General features: G+C 40.5%; 1 protein-coding gene across 3 annotated transcripts in view; it reads left to right on the forward strand.

Annotated features, from left to right (window-relative positions):
• The first annotated feature begins 725 nt into the window (after window positions 1-725).
• Window positions 726-23,180, forward strand: part of PLPP1 (phospholipid phosphatase 1) — a 90,287-nt gene continuing 67,832 nt past the window's right edge. The window contains exon 1 of one of the 3 annotated variants that reach the window (XM_057743452.1): window positions 726-1,193. In XM_057743452.1, coding sequence (XP_057599435.1) covers window positions 1,136-1,193 — 58 coding nt within the window. In that variant the 5' untranslated portion in view covers window positions 726-1,135. Of the gene's footprint in view, window positions 1,194-19,903; window positions 19,938-23,180 lie in introns of those variants that run through there. The other 2 variants (XM_057743458.1, XM_057743468.1) reach the window with 2 other exon arrangements.

Below are 23,180 nucleotides of genomic sequence, written 5' to 3' on the forward strand. Positions count from 1 at the left end.
GGGTCACAGTTTGCAACAGGAGAAAGAAATTGCGCTCCACTCGGAATACCGCGAGTAACGTCTGGGAATTTATTACAGCCAAGAAACAAGCAGAGGAAGGGGTTAGTGGATGGAAAATTAAGAGAAAACATTAAGGGTGGGGATATTCTTGCTTAAATGCAGGCCAAGGACTTATATATGAAAGGACTTATGTGTAAAGGAATTCGATCATATACGAAAGGTAACCAGATACCAAGCGCGCAGGGATGACTTAGCAGAACGCACACGAACACGGGCCTCCGCCCGGCCAGGTTCAAAGGCCTCAACGGAGGCCCAGGCGAGCGGAGGGCGCGGAGGCGCCTGACTGAAGTCTGGGCGAGGAGAGAGCCTTTGTCACTGACTACCCCGTTCCTCCTTATTACGCAGGCCCCGCGGATGAGGAGAGCTGGCGCGCCCCCGGGCTCGCGGGCCCGGCTCTCCTGCCCGAGTCAGCCACGACCCGCGGCCAGGGACGGCGCGCTCGGCCTCGGCGACCCCCGGCAGAACGTGGGTCTCCGCAACGCCCCTCGCCCCGCACGGGAGGCGCCCCCACGCCCCGCCCGGCCGCCGCGCGTCCCACTTGGGGGACGGGCCGCGCAGGTCGGGCGGGGCGGAGCCGGGGGCACCGATTGGCTGGCGCGCCCGGGCCTGGGGTTCCCCGGCCCCGCCCCGTCGCCCCTCTCGGGTAGCCCCGCCCCTGCCCCGCTCCCTCAGCCCGCGAGGCCGCGCGCAGGCAGGGCCCGCGCTGCCCCGCGGGAGGGGCTGGGCCCGTGTTCCTCCTCCCTACCGGTCCCCATCCTTAAAGCACGCGTCCGGACGCCCCGCCTGTCGGAGAGGGCGCCTGGGTCTGGACAAGCGAACAGCCGGCGCGGGCCGGGGCCGACCAGGGAGGGCCTGAGGCAGCGGAACCGCCGCGGCTGGCACGCGAGCGTCTCGGCCCGACCGCGGGGTTGCGGGAGCTGCGAGGGGAGGGGTCGCGGGCGCCATTGCTGCCCGTCAGAACGCCGCCGGGTCCCCGTCAGCCCTCGGCCGCTCTGCCCCGGCTGGGAGGAGCCGTCGCCAGTCCCCGGCCGGGTCTCGTGAGTCGGGCGCCTGCTCTGCCGCCCGCGCCGGGACCATGTTTGACAAGACGCGGCTGCCGTACGTGGCCCTCGATGTGCTCTGCGTGTTGCTGGGTACGTACGCGCCGCCGGCCTGCGGGGCGTGTGCGCGCGAGCCCGGGCTGGGGCGCGGCGGCGGGGTGCGGGCGTGTGTCCGCCGGGAAGGGACCCGCCGGGAGCCGTGGCGGGGGGCGGGGGGTGTGCCTGGCGCGCGAGCCTTGCCTGGCGACACGCTGGGGGCGGCTTCCGCAGCCCCGCGACCCCGCTTCGCAGCCCGCACCCCGGCTCCCGCATGGCCGCTGCCCTGTCTGTCTGTCTGTCTGCCTGCCTGCTTGCCGCCCGCCGGTGCGCTGAGCCCACCCTGCTTGGAAGCTGGTGACGCCTCTGCGCTCCATCCCTTGCTCTCCTGTCCTTCGTTTCCCGTTCCTCTCCCAGCCGAGCGGGTGGGCTCCTCCCCTGTCTGCGGTAGGGAAGCCTGGTCACTGGCTAATCAGGTTCAGTGGCGCAACCGGAGGGTGAATGCTTTGGGGGTTCCCAGGAACCGGCGCCAGTGCCAGGTTTATCTCACTTGTGGGAAGCAGTTTAAGTTTTCGTCTACAAAAGGCTAGAACGCTCTTAATTAGAAGGTGTTACCAGCTTGTAAATTGTCAGGCTGTCAGTGGATGTGATGATGCTAGGTTTCTGCGTCTAGGTTTGAAGATACTTGCTTCTTTGGAGAGGCGGGGTGGAGTGGGGATGGTGTGCCCCAAACCTGCCGTGTCCTTCTCTGCGCAAACCTTGCGGTCGTGTAGCTTTCCATCTCCTGCGAGAGCCCACAAGGAGCACTAGACATTTCTTTGGCTGCAGCAAATTTGGCGTTGACCTTCCGGCAGAAGAGTTCAGTGGTGGGGCTTCTGGTTGCCAGTTGCTCCTTTCTTCTGACGAGAAAGAATTGAAGTCATCCGAATAAGGGAATAGGCATTGGGAGGAGAGGTTTTCACCCTTTTAATATGTATTGTGTAAGGCAGTGCCTTTGAATTATTTATATGTTATGGAAAAAACGACAACAAAAAGAGTTGGTCGATGTTTGGGCAGTCCTACTCATGTTTGAGTATTGAAGTAATGGTATTGGCAAGTTCTCAGCGTTGGAGAGCTATAACTTTAGCATCCTAGATGCAGGTCTACATAATGGCATTTCAGTGATAGGAAATTTCCCCCGGTTTTAATTCAGTATTCCACTCTCCTGCCTCAGACCTGACCATTTAGGCGCTTGCAGTCTTGCTGAATTTTTATAAGTTCGGTTACCTGCTTTTTTTGAGGGAAAAAAATCTCTTTTTATTTATGAAACATCTTTATTGTTTACCAGGACACTTCCTGTATAGCTCCACAGTGAATTTTAGGGATTCAGTTTAGGAAAGGGAAACACGATTTTGGAACATTATTTTTATAGAAGCACAAGTGATCCTTTCAGATGTCGGGACATCTTCGTAATTACATTAAATATATTCGAATTTATTTGCAATGAAAAGTTTACCTTGGTAAAGGTGTTATATTTTAAAATGTATTTTAACTTGTATTGAATGTTAGTGGAGTTTTGTTAAACTTCATTTATATTATAGTGAAGGGAGAGGAAAATGTTTAGTCAGAAGTGACTGATAAAAAAAAGTGATTGGTAATTCTAATATGTTGGATAATATCCTGTCATTGCCACATATTGTGTACTGTCAGAATTATATATAAACTTCTCCCTTTATTGCCTTGTGGGAGTTACTAATTTATGAAACAAACATCATGTTTTCTTTTTGGGCCAAGCACTGAACCAGGGTAGACGAAACATAATACTGCTCTGAGGTAGCTCAGTGTTACTAAACACAAAGTCGTACGGTAAATCTATGTTTTGTTTTGTTTTAATTCATGTATAATGGAGAAACCTGTATGCAGTACAACTTTATAAACTGTAGGTTCTTGTAGTCTATATTTCCAATATGATGCAAGCACCACATAATTGTCCTATAGAGGTAAGAGTAATTTTATTGCTACATGGACCCGACAATTGCAGAATTTGTGATGGCTCTCAAGAAAGATAAAATTGTGTTTATGATTTTAAATATCTTTGATGGCTTTGGAAAAAGCTTGTTTTGGGGACTTATGCATTAAGTATCAGATACCCAATAAAACACACGTTATGTGTTTTTGTATTGCTAGAGTTTTAAAGTAATTCAGTGTATTGTCAAGATAAGCCCAGAGTTCCCTTTTCCTAAATAGAAAGTGAAGTACTGGCTTATTTTAATTTGATGTATGACATTAGATTTAACAGCATCAACACTCCATTACAAACAACAATGAAGGAGAACAGTGATGCCAGAGATACAAAGCATTTTTATGCTGAGTTTTGGGAGATAATACATTTTTATAGCATTCTCACCTTTCTAGTGGAGTCTAAGGGTCATTTTACATTTGGTTTTTATTCACTTACCGAGCAGGAGATTGGTGGCCTAAAATTGTGGTAGCTCACAGAGGGTTATCAACCTGGGATTAACTTTTTTCTTTTTCTTTGGAGAACTACAGGTAAGACTTGACTATAGCAACAAAAAGATGATTAAGCACTTTATAAGTACAGGGTTATGTGAAAGTGATTCATAATTATAATGTGAATGTTCCAGATTCTGTTAACGATCACCCAACATCATACAGTGTATCCATTTAATATGATGATGTTATGTGATTGTGTTACATGGTTACTTTATAATATTACAGAAGGTGATATCTGTTGAAGTGGCAGTTAAACATGCTTGTGAGGGGTGGGTGTGGGTGTGTGCACGCGCACACATGTGTACAAGCGTATCTACCCCAAGTCAGTGTCATTGCCACGGTGAAACTTGAGTTCCTCCATACCCAGGTTATTAATTCCCTCAGTGGATCTGGTCAATTCTTGGAAAAAGAGTGAGAGTTTTGAGAGATGATGTATATCTGATTCCTTTCTCAGATGGAGCATGGTCTTGCCATCTTTCTCTGGCTATTTTGATAATGAGTTCTATGATTGTGGAAAAGGCCATAAATATCAGAACACATAAGAAAAGCTGCTCCACAGAGAATGGTAGTGGGCTGGTATAAAGCTGTGTTTTTGCTCAATGTGTTAAACTATGTCCTGAATAAAACTTATTAGTGTTTAATTGCTGAGGGTCATTTTAGGTTTTATGCACCCTGGCATTAGGCTGCCAGTTAATGGGCACTGAGTCCACTAATTGATTCGGTGCACATTGATTGAAGGCAAACTCTGTTCCAAGTTCATGTTAGTTGCTAGGGATACAAAGATGAATAAGACAGTCTGTGCCCTAAAGGAGTTCAGGGTCTAATAAGGGAGAAACAAGTAAACAAGAGGTTACAACACATCATGATAAGTGTAATAGTGAAGGTGTGGAATAGAGGCCTTTTGAGTACAGAGAAGAGAATTTTTCTGGATCTCATCCTTTGTAGATAAATGGGTTGTCTGTTTACTCTTAGAGATGCAGAAATGACAAAAATTACTTGGGACTACTCTTAGAATCTTGTTTTTTTTTCTTCCTCAACTTGATATAGGGCAGTGGGATCCCAAGTAAGTACCTGTGTTTATGACTTTTTTGCAGGTTTTCATGATATCTGTAAGATGAAGGTGGAACTGGCAAAGCCTTTTTATGTGCCTGTGCTTTGCTGGGTGGCAGTCATTTGGAATATCTTTCTGTATCGTACATTCTCCTTTTGCCCCTCCAGATCTTTTCTCCACCCTGCTCTATGCTTTCTGGGAAGCTACTTCTATGGACTGCATCAACTGGGCTCTTGCTGTTTGGTTTCTGGTTGGCTTTGACCAATGGGACAACGGCAGGGGGCCTGGAAGAGCCAGTTTCCGCCTGCTGGATTTGTGTTGCCAGAGCTATTCTGTGTTTTGTGAGTAGGTCACAGCTTTTATTCACTGGCCCTTGGTCCCAGCCGGCTACAGTTACAGATCTTTCTTGGTTCTGGTAACCCTTTACTTGCCCCTTTAGGCCTAGGGATGATAATGGCTTCCTCGTGTTCCTGGCCTGGGAGTATTCCACCATACCCAGCTGCTTTCCCTAAATCCTGCCTATACTTTTGAAGATGGTTCCTTCATTAAATTCTCTCTTGAACACCTTATTTGGGTATGCTGTTTTCTTGCCAGGGCCTGCTGATAATACTCATGTCGAAAACAGATCTGATGTAGCTTCCCTTCTGCACTTGACACCAATTACAGTTGTCCCTTACAGCAGGTGATGGCAGGACCTCATGGGCCCCAGCATTGGCTTTCTTGGAAGGGAGGGGGTCATGGTTTCCTCAGCATGCTCCCAAAGTGGTATCACCATAATGCCAAATCAGAGTCAGTAAATTTAGGGGAAAATCTGCCAGCCAGAAACATTGGCAGCCATACTAGCTGGTTGTGGAAATCCCTGTTACTTATTCTTCTCCAGTAATTATGATGACATCATTCTGCCCCTTAAGTTTTACCCCTAAGGAGTGCTCCCTTTCCTGACCCTCCATCGGGGCCACTTTCTCAAGGAAAAATCAAATATTTAATGAAGGAGTCTTATTTGCTAAATAGTCTGCAGCCTTCCCTTCCTAACATTTATTTGTTCATTCACTCATTATTGGGTGAATTCACTCATGTATTTGTTTATTATCTAGTAAGTGCTGGGCATTCTGTTAGATACCAGAGAGGTAAAAACGTAACTAACTAAGACATAGTGCCTATCCTGATTATTTGCTATTTCAACTTCTATTAACTTTTTTTTCTATTAACTTCTATTAAGCAAACTTCTTTTGCTTCTGATGAAAGTTTACAGTGTTTGTTTCTCTGTTTTATATAACTGTTCTCTTTCCTCCCAGCCACAGAGAGGGAAGGAATCTCAAAAGATGAACAGAAATTTGTCAAACTGGCATATTCTTGGGTCAGACTGGCCTGTTGCAAGGCTTTTTCTACCTTTAAGTGGCCAGTTTGGAACAAAAGCAGAGGCCTGGAGGAAATTGATAGTATTTGGCTCTAGTTGGTTTTATACAGTTGACTTTAATCGTAGATTTACCTTGCTTGGAATAGAGTATGGAAATATTCAGAGAACATTCCCCTCCATAGCTTTTATGAAAAGTAATTTTTTCCTTTATATTCTCTTTGAATTATATCCTTTTGGAGACTCACGGATGGATATGCTATGAATCTTTATTAATTTCTTTCTTGTTTAGTCATTTTTGGCTGAGTTCTACCAAAATTTCCTATGTGTTACTCAGCCAGTGGAATTATTCTTTTTGATAAGAAATTAAAGTTTAAATTGTTACTGTTTACCCTACTAAAAAAGTTGGTAGAAAGTCACTAAACATCCACATTTTAAGTGAACCAGTTAACATGTAGCTTCAGTTTTATGGAAAGGAATTTGGAATGTTAATAGTTTGTTTCCTTCTCATTTAGGTGGCTTAAATCAGCATTTGAGATGGAAATATACAGTCTGTGTAATAAGCTAGTTAGGGATTATATAGACACTGTTTTGTCGCTTTTCTTATTTTCTTTCCTAAAAGCATTCGTTCAGATATTGTGAGCAGCGGTTTCAAGTAGCTTTCTTCTTTCTTTTTGGCCCTCTTCTTTTTCTACTTACCTTATTTTTCATTTTTGTTTTTCCCCCTTCCTTCTGCTTTCCTTCTTCCCTACAACTTCTTGCTAAGTTTAAAGCCCAGATGGCTCAGAGTTGTTTTTTACTTAACTGAAACTAGCAACATTGGGAATGACTTTATAAACTATAGATTTTTCTTTAAAACATTAGATAGACAGCATAGCCTAGTGACGGACTCTGGATCCAGACTGCCTAGTTTCACATTCCAGCTCCTCCATTTACTAGCTGTGTGACCTTGGGCAGATTTCCTCTTTGTGCCTCTGTTGCCTCTGCTGTGTAATGATAAAAGTACCTACCTTGTATGGTTGTTACGAGGCTAAATGAGTCAGTATGTAAAGGGCTTAGAGCTGTGCCTTGTACTTAATGTGCACAATATGTTTGTCAAAATTAATCCTCTATAATCCTGATTTAACTATAACAACATCATTATTTTAGTAAAAATAACATCAACATAGTTTTGTATTAGGGACAAAAACACAAACTTTAAACCATTTCCCATAAGTACTCATGGAATGTCTTTGAAGCTTACAGAGCATCTTGAAATAGTAGTGTTTTATCAATCATGTGTAAAAACCACATATATGATCTTCAGGTAGTGGTAATCCCAGGCAGGTATGGTGAAAATTGATCTGTATAGTCTGTGGTAGAGTGTAATTAAACAGATGGAAAAACTGTTACTTTATACAGTGCTTAAGTCCTGAATTTCAACTTAATCAAGAAAATGGAGTTAGCCACACTCTGGTCACCTTCACTAATTTTTTTTTTTTGATCACCTTCACTATTTTTATTTCCCAGGCCTTGGAAGTGATTGAGTGACCATGTAAAAAGTAGACTTAATATTCCTAAAATTTTTGAATGATCTTAATTGTACATCCTCATTTGTGTAAATTCCGTTGTTTGAGTTCCTATCTTCAGTTAAGCAGGCAACAAAGAAAAAACTATTGTGTAATACCTCTTCATATCCCCCCCCTTACCCCTGTGTTTTCAATCATTATATATATAATTATATATGTGTGTGCCTGTGTGTGTGTGTGTGTATAAAATTTATCGCTCCTCCACCTGGCTTGTGGGATCCTAGTTCCCTGAACAGGGATCAAACCCAGGCCCCCTGCAGTGGAAGCACAGAGTCCTAACTACTGGACGTCCCAGCAATTTCCTCAGATATTTATTTTGACATATGTTAACCTGATACTATTTTTTATGTTGTGTTTAACACAATGTTAAGTTTTTAAAATATCTGACTTTGCAACATCTTTATTATCTGTTATGTGCTTAGTACAATGCTAGGAGCTGTAAATATCACTGTGAAAAAAGATAGGTAAGGTCTCTATACTAATATATAAGACAATTACAGATGTTTGTGAATGCCATGGAAGAATGAAAACAAGGTTAGAAGAGAGTGAGATGTTAGGGGTGGCAATCTCAAGGAAGGCTTCTCTGAGGAGGGCATTTTTGAATTCAGATTTAAGGATGAAGGTAAGTTGGTCATGGAGGAGCTGGAAGAAGATTCCGGGCGTAGGGAAGAGCAGGTGTTGAGGGCCGAAGGGGCCAAGGGCATCTGTAACAGAAGAGCGGCCAGTGTGGTTGGAATGTAGTATGCATCCATGGTGTTCCTAATGGTGCATTTTGTAACTTATTTCTAAATGTCAGAGTGGATAATAGTAACTGTCATTTGTTTAGTGGTCACTAGGCCCTGTGTGGCTCTGAGGTCTCTAAAACACCTGCTCAGGGAGGCTAGCTTGGTCATCTTCATTCTGTAGATGATGGAACTAGAGTAGTTGGGAAACTCCCAGTGGAACCCAGCTAAGAAGTGGTATGGTTGGGAATTGGGAAATGCATTTTTAAGGATTATAATTTTTGAATTCAGATTGACTGGTGCAGATTTGAGAAATGAAGAGGGTGAGGAATGAGAAACTGAAGGAATTAATTGGCTGTAAAAGCAATGATTATTTTATGTGGCCTAAATGTTCTATGACTATATTTATTCTATACGATGTGACTTCATAGTCAGTTTCTGCTTATATTTTGAGCATGTGTGTGCTGTCCAAAAAAAGTACTTTAATTTTTTGTAAGTCAGACTCCTAATGACTACTAAGAGTTGCTAGGAGGGTATATCATAATGGAAGATGTAACTGATTTGCCCTGTTCAGTAACATATCCACAGGCTTCTTCTTCAAATAGCATTGTTGTTGTAGGCATTTCTACCCAGGAAAGGAAGACCTTTGTCCTTCATTGCATTTCACGTGCGTCATGTGTATAGAGTTCAGAGTCACCTTTGGTAACTCATTCCAGCAGATATAGTTAGAACCTCATGGTTTAGTTCTCAGTTGTCACTGCTTGGAAATGTTCCCTGAGTCTTTTTTCAGGGTGGAGTGCCCAGGAAAATGACATATAGGAAGTGTGTAGCGGATGAGCTCTTGAGTTAATTGGCAGCTTGTTAAGCCAGGTTCTGCCTTGCCTTTTGGTTCATTTACGTCAGCAGAAAGAGAGATGGATTGGTTGCTTAGGTGCTTGAGAGGTAAATGAAAAGAAGAGAAGAAAAACCATTCTTTATTGAATGCGTACATGAACCTTTGGTAAGTGTTTTACATAAACTCATGAAATCATCACAAAACTGTAGGGTATTAGCTTCATTGTAAGTCCTAGCACTGGTAATACAAAAATGGGTGAAAAAAATAAAAACAAAACCTGTGGATCTCAGATAGCTTCTTGCTTACTCTGGAAGACAGACTTATAACAAACAATGACAATACTGTATGGTAAGTTGAGTGCCTGGTGTGTCATAGCACTTAGGTTACTAAGAGTGAGTGAGACAGGGTCTCCATCTGTACACAGAACACCGTAAGGGGAGAGAAGTAGGTATTTGAATGAAGTCTGTATTTCAAAACAGTTTCTCCTGAGACCATTGATTTTACTTTCTAGCAGAGATACTGTAAACCTTTGGGAACATTACTTTCTGCTAGTGCTAAATTCTGGAAATATTTCCTGTAGATAGGTCAGAACCCACGTGTATTACTGGGTGGAAACACTAATATGGGTGCTTGGAAAGTGTGTAGCACACGGTAGGCATTCAAGTATTTGTCACAAGAGTGAGAAGGCAGTATGCTTGAGTCAGCCACTCTTCTGGGGTTGGAATTCTAACTCCATCTATTACTAACTGTGTGACATTGGGCAAGTTGCTTCAACTCTATGAGTTTTGTCATGTAAGGAGGAAAAAGATGATGCTGATAGTGTCTTCCTCATAGTGCTGTGAAATTAGATGAGGTAATCTATGAGGCAGTTCATGTGAAGTGTTTAGTTTAACCTGGTCCTGGTCTGTGCTACTGCTGTTATCATTATTAAGGTGATATATCAATTTGGTACCACTGACCCAGTCTGTATTTAAATTTGATACCATGTGCTGGTAACTTTTCTTTTGGAATATTACTTAGTGTAGTTCTAGCTTCAGTTTAAACAGCATTTAAATTGGAACCTGATTCATATTTCAGTTTTTAGTGCCCATATCGCTATGGGAGATGTTTTGATTACCTCTAACCTGTTTCTTTCTGGAATCACATACCTCACTCAGATCTTCTCATTTTACTTCTAGGTGAGCAGTATTCCCACAGCTTATAGACAAGGTACTCAAATAAATGTTTGTGGTTATAGAGAGAAGAATGAACTAGAAATAGGAATAAACAAAAGTGTGTGAAGTGTGAAGTGGCATGGTTTGGGTAGTCAAAACTTCTTTTAGTACTCACATTTTTAAAACATGAAGATTTCATTTCTTGAATATACACTGGTCAAAAGCTAATAACTTGTAGTACAAGTTGAAGTACAGCTGCAATACAGCTAAACATAACCAGTTCTTATAACTTCTCTTGATCAATAAGAATTTTTCCTATTTTTCTTTCCACAGAGTTTAAGAAGTAAATGTATATAGTGATCACATCCATCTGCAGTGTTCTAGGATGGTCCTAATTTTAGGTAACAGACTTCTTCATAGAGGTAGTTTGTTAAATGTATGACTAAATGTAATTGGAATTCATACTTTTATAATATTTTTCTTAAAAAAACTATTAAAAAATATACTTTTTCAAATGACATCCCAATTTGATTTGGAAAGTATACCTAGCATAGTTATGCAATGTAGCAGAAGCAAGTGACATTTATTGTATTTTACTTTTTTTAAAATGGCATCGATAAGAGGAATTTTGAATATGCTTCTTCTCAAATATTGTGTGTGTCTGACCCAGTGGCCCAGTTGGAGAAAAGGTCTCTTAATTTGTGATGTTATCAAAACTTGTTAGACAAGTTATGGGTAATACTCAACTTTATAGCTGGTGTTGGATATCTACATTAATATGAGTGAGATTCTAAGCTCTGCCATTGAATATAGTTTAATTATTAACCAAATTTAATAACAAATAAATATATAAATTACCTTTTAAGAAGATAAGTTTTTGCATTAGACTTTCCCCCTTGCTTCGGATTTGACATTGTGGATAATTTTTCACTGAATAACAGTTTTTCAGAGTGTGATCTGGTAGTGAAAGTGGTTGGCTTGGAAGTCAAATTCTAATCTTGCTTCTGCTGCTTTCATCACATGGGCAAGATCACTTGGGCTGCTTCGTTTACTTGTATATAAATTATAATGAGAATAATGTCTGCCTTGCCTGTCTCTCCAGATCATAGTGGTAATAAGCAAACCTTACTTATTAAGAAGAGTCAGTAGCTGCAGAATATATTGGAGCAGTTGACACCAGTGGACTCAGAGTAGGAAAACAAAGAGCACATGGTAAACAGGGGGCATTTTGAGCAACTGCAGCAGACTTGTAGGAGATCAGTCTAGCCTGGCCATGAAGGCAGTGAATGTTGTCAGCAGAAAATAGGAAAAAGCTGAAGACTGATTGAAGTATTCAGGAAGTAGTGATATAGGAAAAATGGGCCCTGATACAAAGTAATGTAGGCCCCCTGCTTGAGGCTCTTCTTTTGCCACACATAGGTATATGACTTTATCAGTGACCAAATGGCTTATGAAATCTTGCAACTAGTTGGTTATTCTTATGTCAGTCATACTGTGAGAAATGGTGACATATACTACCTTGAGGAGCCAAAGCAAAATATAATTTGGTCAGATTCACTGAAATTTCAGTGAAGGGAGATTTTCAGTTTTAAAAATGATAAAGAATAATGTTCACCTACCATTAAATTAAAAAACAACAACAAAAAGAAAGAAACCACAGTTCTAACCTAGTCAGCTTAATATCAGGAGATTGTCATCGGTATCAACAACAATTTGTCTTCAGCTAAGACAGTCAGATTCCTTTTGTAAAGATCTGAAATGCCAGGGGAATCTCTTCTCTGCTGTATTCTGTTCCAGTGACTTGCAGAATAGTAAATAGGAGAGAGATGTTTTTTGAAATAAAATAATTACATTATCTAAGATTATGTTTGTTTTCCTCAGTACTAATCTTGCAGTTTGTTAGCCAGTTAATGATTGGAGTGGTGAGACCTTAATGCTACTGTTTAGCTGTAGCTGACTGCCAATTAGAAATATATACACCGGAATTAAAATATCATGGCCAAAGTTGTGAGAAAATTTTGACAAAGTTGAGTCCTGTTTGAGTCGTATTTTTTGTTCGCTAATAAGTTAAAACCTACACTTGAAAACATTGAGCTTTTCAGTAGTTGTGACTGCAGTTTTAAACTCATGAGCCTCTGTAGCCCAAAGGCCCTGATGTTGGCTTTGGCTGATTAATTACTTCTGATAGAAATGGAGGCAAAGAGGAGAGTGAGGAAAAGGAGAACTAAAAAAAAAAAATGAAGAAGTAAATATTGCTGTAGTCTGTTTTTATCTTCCAAGAGGAGATCAGGAGAGGATGAAGCTTCTTTGAGAGGAAGAGGGATGATAGGACTAATCCTGAGATTGTGTCCCACAAGGCCTGAGATTGCTGTCCAGTAAAGAGATTGTAGTGGCGATTCTAATTTTCAATTGGATAAATCTAAGGGTCACATTTATAGTGATTTAAATTTGCCGAAGTAAGGAATTTGTCCTTTAGGTTGGTCAACTATAATTCAACCTAAATTTAGAATTTACTAGGAAAAAAGAGCAGATTGCTGGAAAAAATTTGTTAGTTACCCTTACTTCATGTCCTCAAACTTTTCGTAATTAAGAATGAAATATTGAGATTGGAGGGGGAATTCCTTAGCAGCTCAGTGGTTGGGACTTGGCGCTTTCCCTGCCATGGCCTGGGTTCCATCCCTGGTCAGGGAACTAAGATCCCACAAGCTGCCCAGTGTGGCAAAGTCAGTCAGTCAGTCAATCAATCAATCAGTCAATCAGATTTTTAAGAAAGAATGAAATATTGAGATTGGAAGACAGTATAACTGGGTTGAATATTTTGTAAATTAAAAACAGAGGAGTTTGAAATTTTGAATTGTCATATATCAAATAGAGTTGTGGCAGAAATGTTATCGCTCGTATAGGGGCCAGCTGTTTTAGTGTATTATCGGAATATACAGAAGGAGGTGTTTATGTTATAAGAGAGAAAGACATGAATGCTTTCTATGATAAAGGGTGTGAATGGGTTCTTTTTGAGGGGGCTAGCATCATATCTGTGCAGACTATAATTACTCAAGAGGGAAATGGACTTTTGTATTATTTTTATTTTGTAATGGTTTTTTTTTTAAATAAATTTATTTTATTTATTGGCTGTGTTGGGTCTTCGTTGCTGCACACGGGCTTTCTCTAGTTGCTGTGAGCAGGGGCTACTCTTCGTTGTGGTGAGCGGGCTCATTGGGGTGGTTTCTCTTGTTGTGGAATATGGCCTCTAGGCGCATGGGCTTCAGTAGTTGCGGCACATGGGCTCAATAGTTGTGGCTCACAGGCTCAAAGGTGGTGGCACACGGGCTTAGTTGCTCCGTGGCATGTGAGATCTTCCTGGAGCAGGGCTTGAACCCATGTCCCCAGCATTGGCAGGCGGATTCTTAACCACTGCACCACCAAGGTAGTCCATTGTATTATTTTAAAGCAGTGTAAATGTAGGGTGTTACCTTGCATATTCAACAGGTCTTTATTAAAATATTTTGTATTTTATCAAGATACTAAATAAATTTCCATTTTTTTTTTACTAACATATAAAAATTTTACAGAATTATTTTATATTCATAGGGTTGCATAAAAGTTAAAGAAAATGGACACTGGAAACATACAGGTCTGAGTTTGAAATGTTAGTTCTGTCACTTACCAGTAGGGTAAATCACACACGTTCACAACCTCACTTTCTTTATCTGAAAAAGGCTGGGTCTTCATCTGTATGTTCTCCTTGGCTGTGATGCAGTGTCCACTACATATAGGCTTTTGTTTTTTCCAGTAATATTAGTTCTTCACATATTGTGTGCTAGGCTCTGTGTTAGGCAGTGGAGATGAATATAATCTCATAAATAAATAAAAAAATGAACCAGTAAGTGCTATGGCGGAGAGGTATGGGTACTATGAGAGTTTATAAAAAGGGTTTTGAATAAGGAGGATAGGGTAGCTTTTTTAAATGATGACTTTGGCCACAGGGTGGAATGATAGATTGGAGCTGGAAAAGAATGGATTTAGGGAGATCAGTTAGGAAGCTGTTGTGGCTGTCCAAATGAGATAATGGTAGTAAGAGTAAAGAGGTGCTGGTGGAGGTGGAGAAAAGTTGAAGGGATTTGTGAGGTATCCGGGAGATAAAATGGACAGGTTTTGGTGACATACTGAAAATGGAGAGTCGGAGAGAGAAATATCAAAGATAGTTCTGAAAGTTCTGGCTTGTATAATTGGATAGATGTTGGTTTCTGTAATAACTGAGCTGGGGAGGATTAGGAGAGAACCCATTTGAGATAGGGAAGGGGATGGAGGTGCGATAGTAAGTTTGGTTTTCAGCATGTTATGTTTAAGGTGCCTTTGAAATTTCCAAGAGGAAGTATCAAGCCCTTGTTTGGATAAATGGGTCTAAAGCGCAGAGGAACTGTTTGACTTTTCGGAGTCATTGGTATATTCATGGTAACTGAAGTCATGAGAATTGATGAACTCTCAGGAAGAAGTTATGAAGTGGAAAGGAAAGAAGGTTTAGGACTGAGCTATGAGAAACACCAACTTTTCAGATTGGTTGGAGGAAATGAAAAATAGCAAGACTGAGAGGGAGGAAACACTTTAAAAACCAGGAGAAGTTTCTGGAAAGCCAAGTGAAGAGAATGTCTCAAGGAGAGAATGGTAACAATGTCTCCATTCTCCTGAAAGGTATGGAAAGTGTCAATTGGGATTAGTTACACAAAGGTCATTGATAACCTGATGTAAAGCCATTTTTAAATTGGGGTGGGCTGAGAGGTGAGTAGTTTAAGTGGAAGTCTGTGGATATTAGTAACTCTTTTAAAAAGTTGGACTTAGAAGGGAGAGTGTAGTAGCTAATAGTCTGGGATGATAGGTTGTCATGGTTTCCTGTGATATGCTGGGTGGGGGAAGAATGATCTTGCCAGATAGAGGAACCATTTGTAGGTCTGTCAACAGTATAGGAATAGTTGAACTCCTCTCACAGAACCCTCTTTACTGAGAACAATGGATTACTTGCTATCCTTGTTTTCCAAAGTAACTGTTACCAAATATGGTAGAGTTTAGGATATGAAGCCCAGTAGACTTGGTTTCAAAATTCTGCTTTGCCCTGTATTCTTTTTTTAAAAATATTTATTTATTTATTTATTGGCTGTCGGGTGTTTATTGCTGTGCAGGGCCTTTCTCTAGTTGCAGTGAGCGGGGGCTTCTCTTCGTTGAGGTGCGCAGGCTTCTCATTACAGTGGCTTCTCTTGTTGTGGAGCACGGGCTTTAGGTACAAGGGCTTCAGTAGTTGTGGCATGTGGGCTCAGTAGTTGTGGTGCACAGGCTTAGTTGCTCCGAGGCATGTTGGATCTTCCGGGACCAGGGCTTGAACCCCTGTCCCCTGCATTGGCAGGTGGATTCTTAACCACTGCGCCACCAGGGAAGTCCTACCCTGTATTCTTGCTTCAGGTCACACAGATGCTTGTTTAGTCTTGTTGAGCTTCAGTTTCTTTCTTTTTTAAAAAAATTTATTTATTTATTTATTTTTGGCTGCTTTGGGTCTTCATTGCTGTGCATGGACTTTCTCTCATTGCAAAGAGCTGGGGCTACTCTTCGTTGCAGTGTAAAGGCTTCTCATTGCAGTGGCTTCTCTTGTTGTGGAGCACGGGCTCTAGGTATGTGGGCTTCAGTAGTTGTGGCATGCGGGCTCAGTAGTTGTGGCGCTCAGGCTTAGTTGCTCCGTGGCATGTGGGATCTTCCCCGACCAGGGATCCAACCTATGTCCCCTGCGTGGGCAGGTGAATTTTTAACCACTGTGCCACTAGGGAAGTCCCAAGCTTCAGTTTTTTCATTTGCATAATGGAGAGAATACTGTCTACTTCACAGATTTGTTAGGAATAAATGAGAATCTATGTAAATAAAGTACCTGGTACTTAGCAGGTACTTAACAAACTACTATCTGCCTTTTTTTCTTGCTTCTCATGGTAGCTGCTGTTTCTTGTGTAGTTTCGGCATTGCATGTTTGCTCTTAGCCTTAAAGGAATAATTTGTGGGAGTTCTTCCTTTTTGCAACTTATCTTCTGTATAAAATAACTTGAGTAATACAAACAGATTTTTGGGAAAATGGATATATGATTTGCTACTGCAATAATCATAACTATTAAAAAAAAATTTTACCAAACTTTTTGGCTTCTGTGCCTTTTTAAAAAAAGTGTATGTGTTTTAAACAAAGCTTACTAATTTAGATATGCCACTTTGGTCACTTCCTGCCAAAGTTAGAGTTTTTATGTTTTTCTCCTGAGACACTCCTTAGTATAACTTTATTTTAGTTTCTGGAATCCTGCCATAATTTCAGACTAGACATGATGGATCCACATAAATACTTTTAAGATTTAAAATAAACAGTACATTTTTTTTTTAAATTGGTGGGGTCATATGAACTCTTAAAAGCAGTTGAGGTCTCAAGTCTGGATTTTATTTGGTTGTTTAAAATTCTTTAATTGTAGTTTTGATTTTTGAATTACTTCTTACGCATATTTTGTACCAAAATGGTGAAATCAAGTCAGTCAGATCATTTTCTGCAAGTTTCAGTTGCTAAAGCAGTCCCCTTGAAGGATTTAAAATCTGCCCCCCAATCACCACCATACACAATCTCTGAAGAGGCATTTATATATATATACCTTTCTAGATGATGACTGTTCTAGAAATTCTGTAAAAGCATTAGAGTTTACCAGCTTTATTCAAGAATCAGTATAGTAGTAAACACACACCTTTTATTCTTTGGAATATAGGCTTTCCTGCTGAATGGGAGAAGTTGTCTCTGGCCCAGCTGCTAATAAGGGAGACTTCTTTGGTTAAGGGAAGTTTGTGGATAGGAATACTGAAACTGGAAGTCTCATTGGTTCAAAGAGAGAAGTAACTTAATCAGGTGTTCCACCTTAACACAGGATGCTTCATTTTACAAGCTTAAATAATACTCAGATAAAACCCTACAGGTCATAATTTCTTTAAGCTAAAGACTAAATAAACTCTGTAGAAACTATGTTTCAAAGAGGAACCTTGATTCCCTGTCTTATATTGTCTTCTGAAGTTTGTTGGCTATTGACAAACCTTTGAAGATACAGTAGTTAAAATTTGATGAAATGTTCCTTTGTATCTGTGATAGGTTTTCTTTCCCCAGAGGTATATAGTTAGTAATATATTTTACTATTTGTACTTTGGAGATATGTGGTGTTTCATTACATGGATTCAGCATAATGCATTTAACCCCCAGTTTTGGATATCTGAGTCTTGGGTATGGAATAACATCATTAGTAAAGTCTAGATTAGTTTTTTCTTTTAAAATAATCTGTGATTTCCAAATTTTCTAAAATTAACATGTAAAAAATTGGTAAACTCTAAAAAGCCCAGATAAGAAAATAAATATCGCTACTAATCTCACTACCACCCAGAGATGACCCCTTTTAACATTTTGGTTACATGTCTTTCCAGTGCTTTTTTTATGTTTATGAACTCACAGTTTTTAAAAGAACCTATGCTCTTAAAAAAAAAAAAGTTGAGATATTACTTTATGTACTCTTTTTAAATAACATAGTCTTCTACAAAATTACTTTTAATAGGTTATGTGGTATTTCATTGTTTGTGTTTGGCATAATTTATTTTACTTCCAGTTTTTAATATTTAGGTTATTTGCAGTTTTTGTGCAGTAATTCTGTATACAGCATCTTAGTAGAAACTTTGGAAAACCTTGGGTTGTCCATTGCAGACTCTCTCAGTGTGTTCTGGCCTTTCCTGCCTGCTTCTCTCTCTTCCAGTTCTTCCTCCTTTAACAGTGAGACCAGATCAGGTGGACAAACTATTCTTCAAACAGTTTATTAACTATCAGGCAGAGAACATCCTGGTGTCTGTGAATTCAGGGATCAGAGAGAGACATAGACCCATTTTATTTGCCAGAGATAAATAATTTCAATGCAAGAGTTAAGTGTTATGATAATTTTATGTATGTATCTGGCCTGTGGAAACTCAGAAAGAGAGCAGTGGTTGTGAAGGCATTAGGCAGAGGAGGAAGATCAGGGCATAAGCATTTAATTAACTCCCTTAATATGCCAGGTAATATGCTAGGCATATTTCTAGGCTCTTAGTTTACAACAGGGAGGTACATAAATTATGTTTATTTGCATTCACCATATGAGGAAACTGAACTCAGATAGGTAGATAATTTGCCCATGCTCACACAAGTAGTAACTGGGAGAATGCCAAAAGTAAACCCTACTAGGTGTATCTGACTACAAAGCCTCAGCTCTCTCCGGGACCCCACCCTGCCACACTGGAGGAAAGATTGCAGGAGGAGCTGAATAGAAAGAAGCTAGGAATGGCAAGTAGGCGTTAGCTAGGCAGAGGGGGTGGGGTCATTGTTTGGAGCTTGGCAAGACGTTTGAAGCGAGTGAGGGGATTGGAGAGAGTTGATATGAGGCTTAAGCCAACATTAAAAAATTTTGCATATAGTAAAATTCACTCTTTTGGGTTACAGTTCTGTGAATTTAGATAGTTTAGAATTTAGAGTCCTGTAACCACCATACAATCAAGACACGGAACTAATCTGTTACCCCCTAGAATTCCCTCATGCTGCTCTTTTTCAGTCAAGTCCTCCCACCATTCTCCACTTCTGACAACCACTGGTCTCTTCTCCATCCTATGTCATATGAAAAGAATGTCATATAATGCCATATAGTAAATGGAATCATACAATATATAGCCTTTTGAGTCTGGCCTCGTCACTTAGCATAATGCATTTTTAATTAGGCAATCTTTAATGATGTAAATGTTACTGTGTAATTTTGCTATAGTTTTTTGTCTATTTCAAAATGTGCTTATGTCACCCCCAAGTCCAGTTTCAAGTAAACAGAATGTGGTTGTTTTTTTTTTGGCTGAGAATTGGTTACCAGTTATAGCTTCAAATATCAAAGAAGCCCAAAATAGATTCCTGATAAATGCCCAGGAGAAAGTAAAACAGAAAAAAATTCAGCTCTCTCTCCCCACACCCTATTATGTCAGCCATCTCCTTGCCTTTTGCATGTCAAAATCTGCATGGAAAGTTTGCCACTAAGTGTGACCTTTGCCAGCTTGAAAAAGAAAGGGAACAGCTGTTGCCAGGAGAGGGTGGAAGGAATTAATGTTGTTCCTGGCCAGTTGGCACTGTGTGCCTTTCTGGGGCAGTAGCAACAGGTGACCAGCTTCTGCTTTTTATTTTTGTTAGTGTATAAATAAATAGGCTAACTTGTTTTTTGTGCAGAAATCTCAGGGTCCGTATTAAAATAAACTGTCCATGTAGTTGTCTTGGATTTTTTTAAAGTTGTTTAAATACATACACAAATTTATTTTAAGTGTCTTAATGAACTAAGAGACTCCAAGGTTGAGGTTATTATAGGTAATTATTGACAAAAAACCACAAAAAAGTAAAAGCCTTCTTTGGTAAATGTCACTTACATCTAAACTGCACTTTCTTCCTTTTGTTCCAGCTTAAACAGAAAACAGAAAACCAACAAGATAACTAAGTACTTTTTATAGTAAAACCATGTCAGCCCCAGAGAGGCGGTGACTACAAGCCAGTGACCAGAAGGTAGATGTTCCTAAAGGCTGAGGGTGCGCTGTTCTTTGAACTCTTGCCCCTGGATACTTCGAGTGCCATCTCTGTGAATCACACCCAAATATATAGTGCTCTCAACCACTGATCTCTCCTCTGTGGCTCCAGGCCCTTCACCTTCTCCCCTTCTACCTTGCACAAACTCATCTTGAGGTACAGCTTTCGTCAAGTCCTTTCTTGTTCAAGAGCCAGTGTTGGTTTTTCATTTCTTTTTGAAGCATATCCCAGTTATTTACCTGGAATTGAAAATCGTCACACTGCAGTTTTGCTTTGCCCATTCATGCTTCTCTTATTCCTCATTTCCCTCTGCCCTGCTATAGTTGGATCATCCTGTTGTTTTTGTTTTTGTCTTTAAGTTGTCTGGCAACAGACTGAGCTCAGTTATCAATCTTTAATTCATTTCTAATTGTTTCCCATTGCAGTTGTTTTGAATGTTTTTTCTATTCTATTAAAACCTCCAGTTATCGCCTGCTCTCCTCATTTTTTAGCAAATGGTACCGTTTCCCACTTCATTTAGAAGGCGTTAGAGTCAGATAAGTGCACGTTTGAATTCCGGATGCATCACTTACTATCAAGGCTTGGTAGACAGTGTACATTTGAGTCTTCCTTTGCCCCACTCACAACCTCCTGTGGACCTCCCCCAGATCCCAAGACCAAAAGTTTGAAGCAGAACCCAGCTCCTCCAGCATCGTCTGGCATCTGTTCTTAGTGGCCAGTGCTGGTGCAGTACTAGTTGTTAAACATTTTTAATTTCACCCTTATTACATGTATGACTTTAATTAAGTAACTTATCCTCTCTGAATCATCCTCTCTTCTTTAAAATAGGGATAATAATACCAAGGTGACTCTCCGTTCATTCATCACATACTTGTTGAGGGCCTGTCTTGTTCTAAGCACTGTCTTAGGTGCTTGGGGTGTATCAGAGAACAGAACACATGTATTCGCAGCTTATTGGAGCTTGTGTTCTAGTATTGTGAGGGTTAAATGCAAATGATTGTGAAATGTTAGGTGTGAGCACCCCTGCAGGTGGCGCCAGACCTGTAGAGGGGCTCACACTGCCTTAGCCCCCTTCCTTCCCCTTGGCCACACTGTTTTCATCAGGGCCGAAGGGCCAAGGGGAGTGTGGGAGGGGGAAAGGGTGAAGCCAGTACTGATAACTGGGTGTGGCCTCCCCAGAGAGTAACCAGGACCTGACTACTTCGCAGAATAGCAATACAAGTCAAATAGGAAGCATTAAAAAAAGCCAGCACTAGCCAGCCCTGCTCTTGATGAGTTGATAGCCTTGGTCCTCTGTGTTTGCTTATGTTTCCTCTCATCTCCTGTGCATCCCTTTATGCTCATTCTCAAGTCCTCCTCTCCCACCACCTGCGTTTTACCACATAAGCTCACTATTGCATCTTCTGCACCATAGACAAGACCAAAGAAATCATTACCCTTCTTCTGCCCTATTTGTCCTTCAAGGTATAGACAAAGTTCTCCCCCTTCCTTCCTTTTTATCTCAAGGCATTTAAAAGTTTTCTGCCCACTTACTCTGATTCTCTAATTCTTTTCAGTCTTTCTGTTTTCACTCAGAGTACTGCAGTCCTTCTGTCCGGGTTCATCAGTCACCTCTTGTGTGTTGTTTTTCTACTTAGCTTCTTTGTAAGTGGCATCTGTCATTGTTAAGGCTATCTGAACCCAGAAGGCTCATGGCCTCATTGAGCTGGTTTGCAGGTCAATTCTGCAGCCTAAGTTGCTTTGCGGAGGTTTCTTCATCTTCAAAATGATGTAATAACATTTACCTTTTAAAGTTATTAAAAGACACCTAGCATACTGTCAGGGAGTTAGGTAAAAACTGTTACTGACATTTTTTAAAAGCCCCTCATTTTCCCTGACATTGTTCTTTCATGTTCTTTATCCTACTTACCTGGTAGTTCATTCCTTATTAGTTGGCTGTTGTCTTTCTTTTTTCTTTTGAAGATTATGGTTGTCACTTTCTCATATCTTAATAAAATCTCATGGGTTCAGCTATCCCCTTTGTAATTGAAATTTCAGATATTCGTCTTTTCTCTGCATTCTCTCTTGAGTGCCAGATATGAATGTTTAGCTGTGTGCTAGACATGAAATATTGTCGAAAGATAGGATTAAGAATCAGGAAGGAGTCTCTGCATTTGATCTGTAGAGGAAACAAGTTATCTTACCTGGCAAGCTTACTGGTTTTGCTTGTTAAGTTGGTAAAATTTTGAATGACTTTCTTTACTTTTGGACATCTAATGATCCTTTATAGAGGAGGGGAAGAAAACCCTTTCTGTTCAGAAATAACACACAACTCCTGTCAATTGGCAGGAAGATTTTTCATGTGATTCTGGAAAGGTTTGTAACACCTGTTTCCAAAGAAAGCAAGAAAAATATTGCCAGGTTTTCTCTCTAAAATGTGTTTTGTTCAAACTGAATTGGACACCAAATAAAGAACATTCCTTAAATTTGGAATGAATAGAACTTTCTAAAAACTGCTCAGGTAACACAAAGTAGTAAAGAGCCAAAAAAATTTTATTTACTTTTAACCTTGGACTGCTAAAAGGAGAAAATGAAAGGGTTTGTAGAAGCAAATTTCACAAAAGTAACTGTAGACTTACTTGTTAGACCCCAATATACATGTAGAGAAATGAACAAACATGGTTAAATTTACATATGCTGGATTTCTTTTTCTTTTTGGAAAGGAGAATATTTCTTACATATGGGTTTTATCCATTACCTTTTTGGTAAAACGTCAGCTCCTAGAAGCAGTTCCCTCACTTTATTTTTTTTTGTAAGTTCACTGTTTGTTTTTCTTGGGAGTTTTGCTGAGGTTTCTTATTTCTCTTCCATAGTTTGCCTCAAAGTGTACTAACACATTAGGATGGCTCAATCAACCCAAGTGTAGTAGATTAAGATACATTCTAGGTCACACAAAGCAACTCCACCTTCACCCTCAGTCTAACCAACAGAAGGAAACCAGTTGTTTGTCTATACACAGGCCAGCTTAAGCTCATAGAATCATGGATTGAATAAGGGACCTGAGAGATGTCATTCTTTTTCATTGTAGCTAAGAAACTGAGACCCTGGTGGTTAGTCTCCTTTCTTAAAAGAAAGGTGGTATGATATAAAAAGAAGAGGAAATTTCTGTGCAAATCCTGGCTTCCCTCTTTACCAACTGTGTAATACTAGTATCTGCCTTAGTAAACACCCAAGTGCTGTGTACTCTTGGGTGAGTGCTCCAGAGA

The sequence above is a fragment of the Hippopotamus amphibius genome, chromosome 1, assembly GCF_030028045.1.
Source record: "Hippopotamus amphibius kiboko isolate mHipAmp2 chromosome 1, mHipAmp2.hap2, whole genome shotgun sequence".
Taxonomy (NCBI): domain Eukaryota; kingdom Metazoa; phylum Chordata; class Mammalia; order Artiodactyla; family Hippopotamidae; genus Hippopotamus; species Hippopotamus amphibius.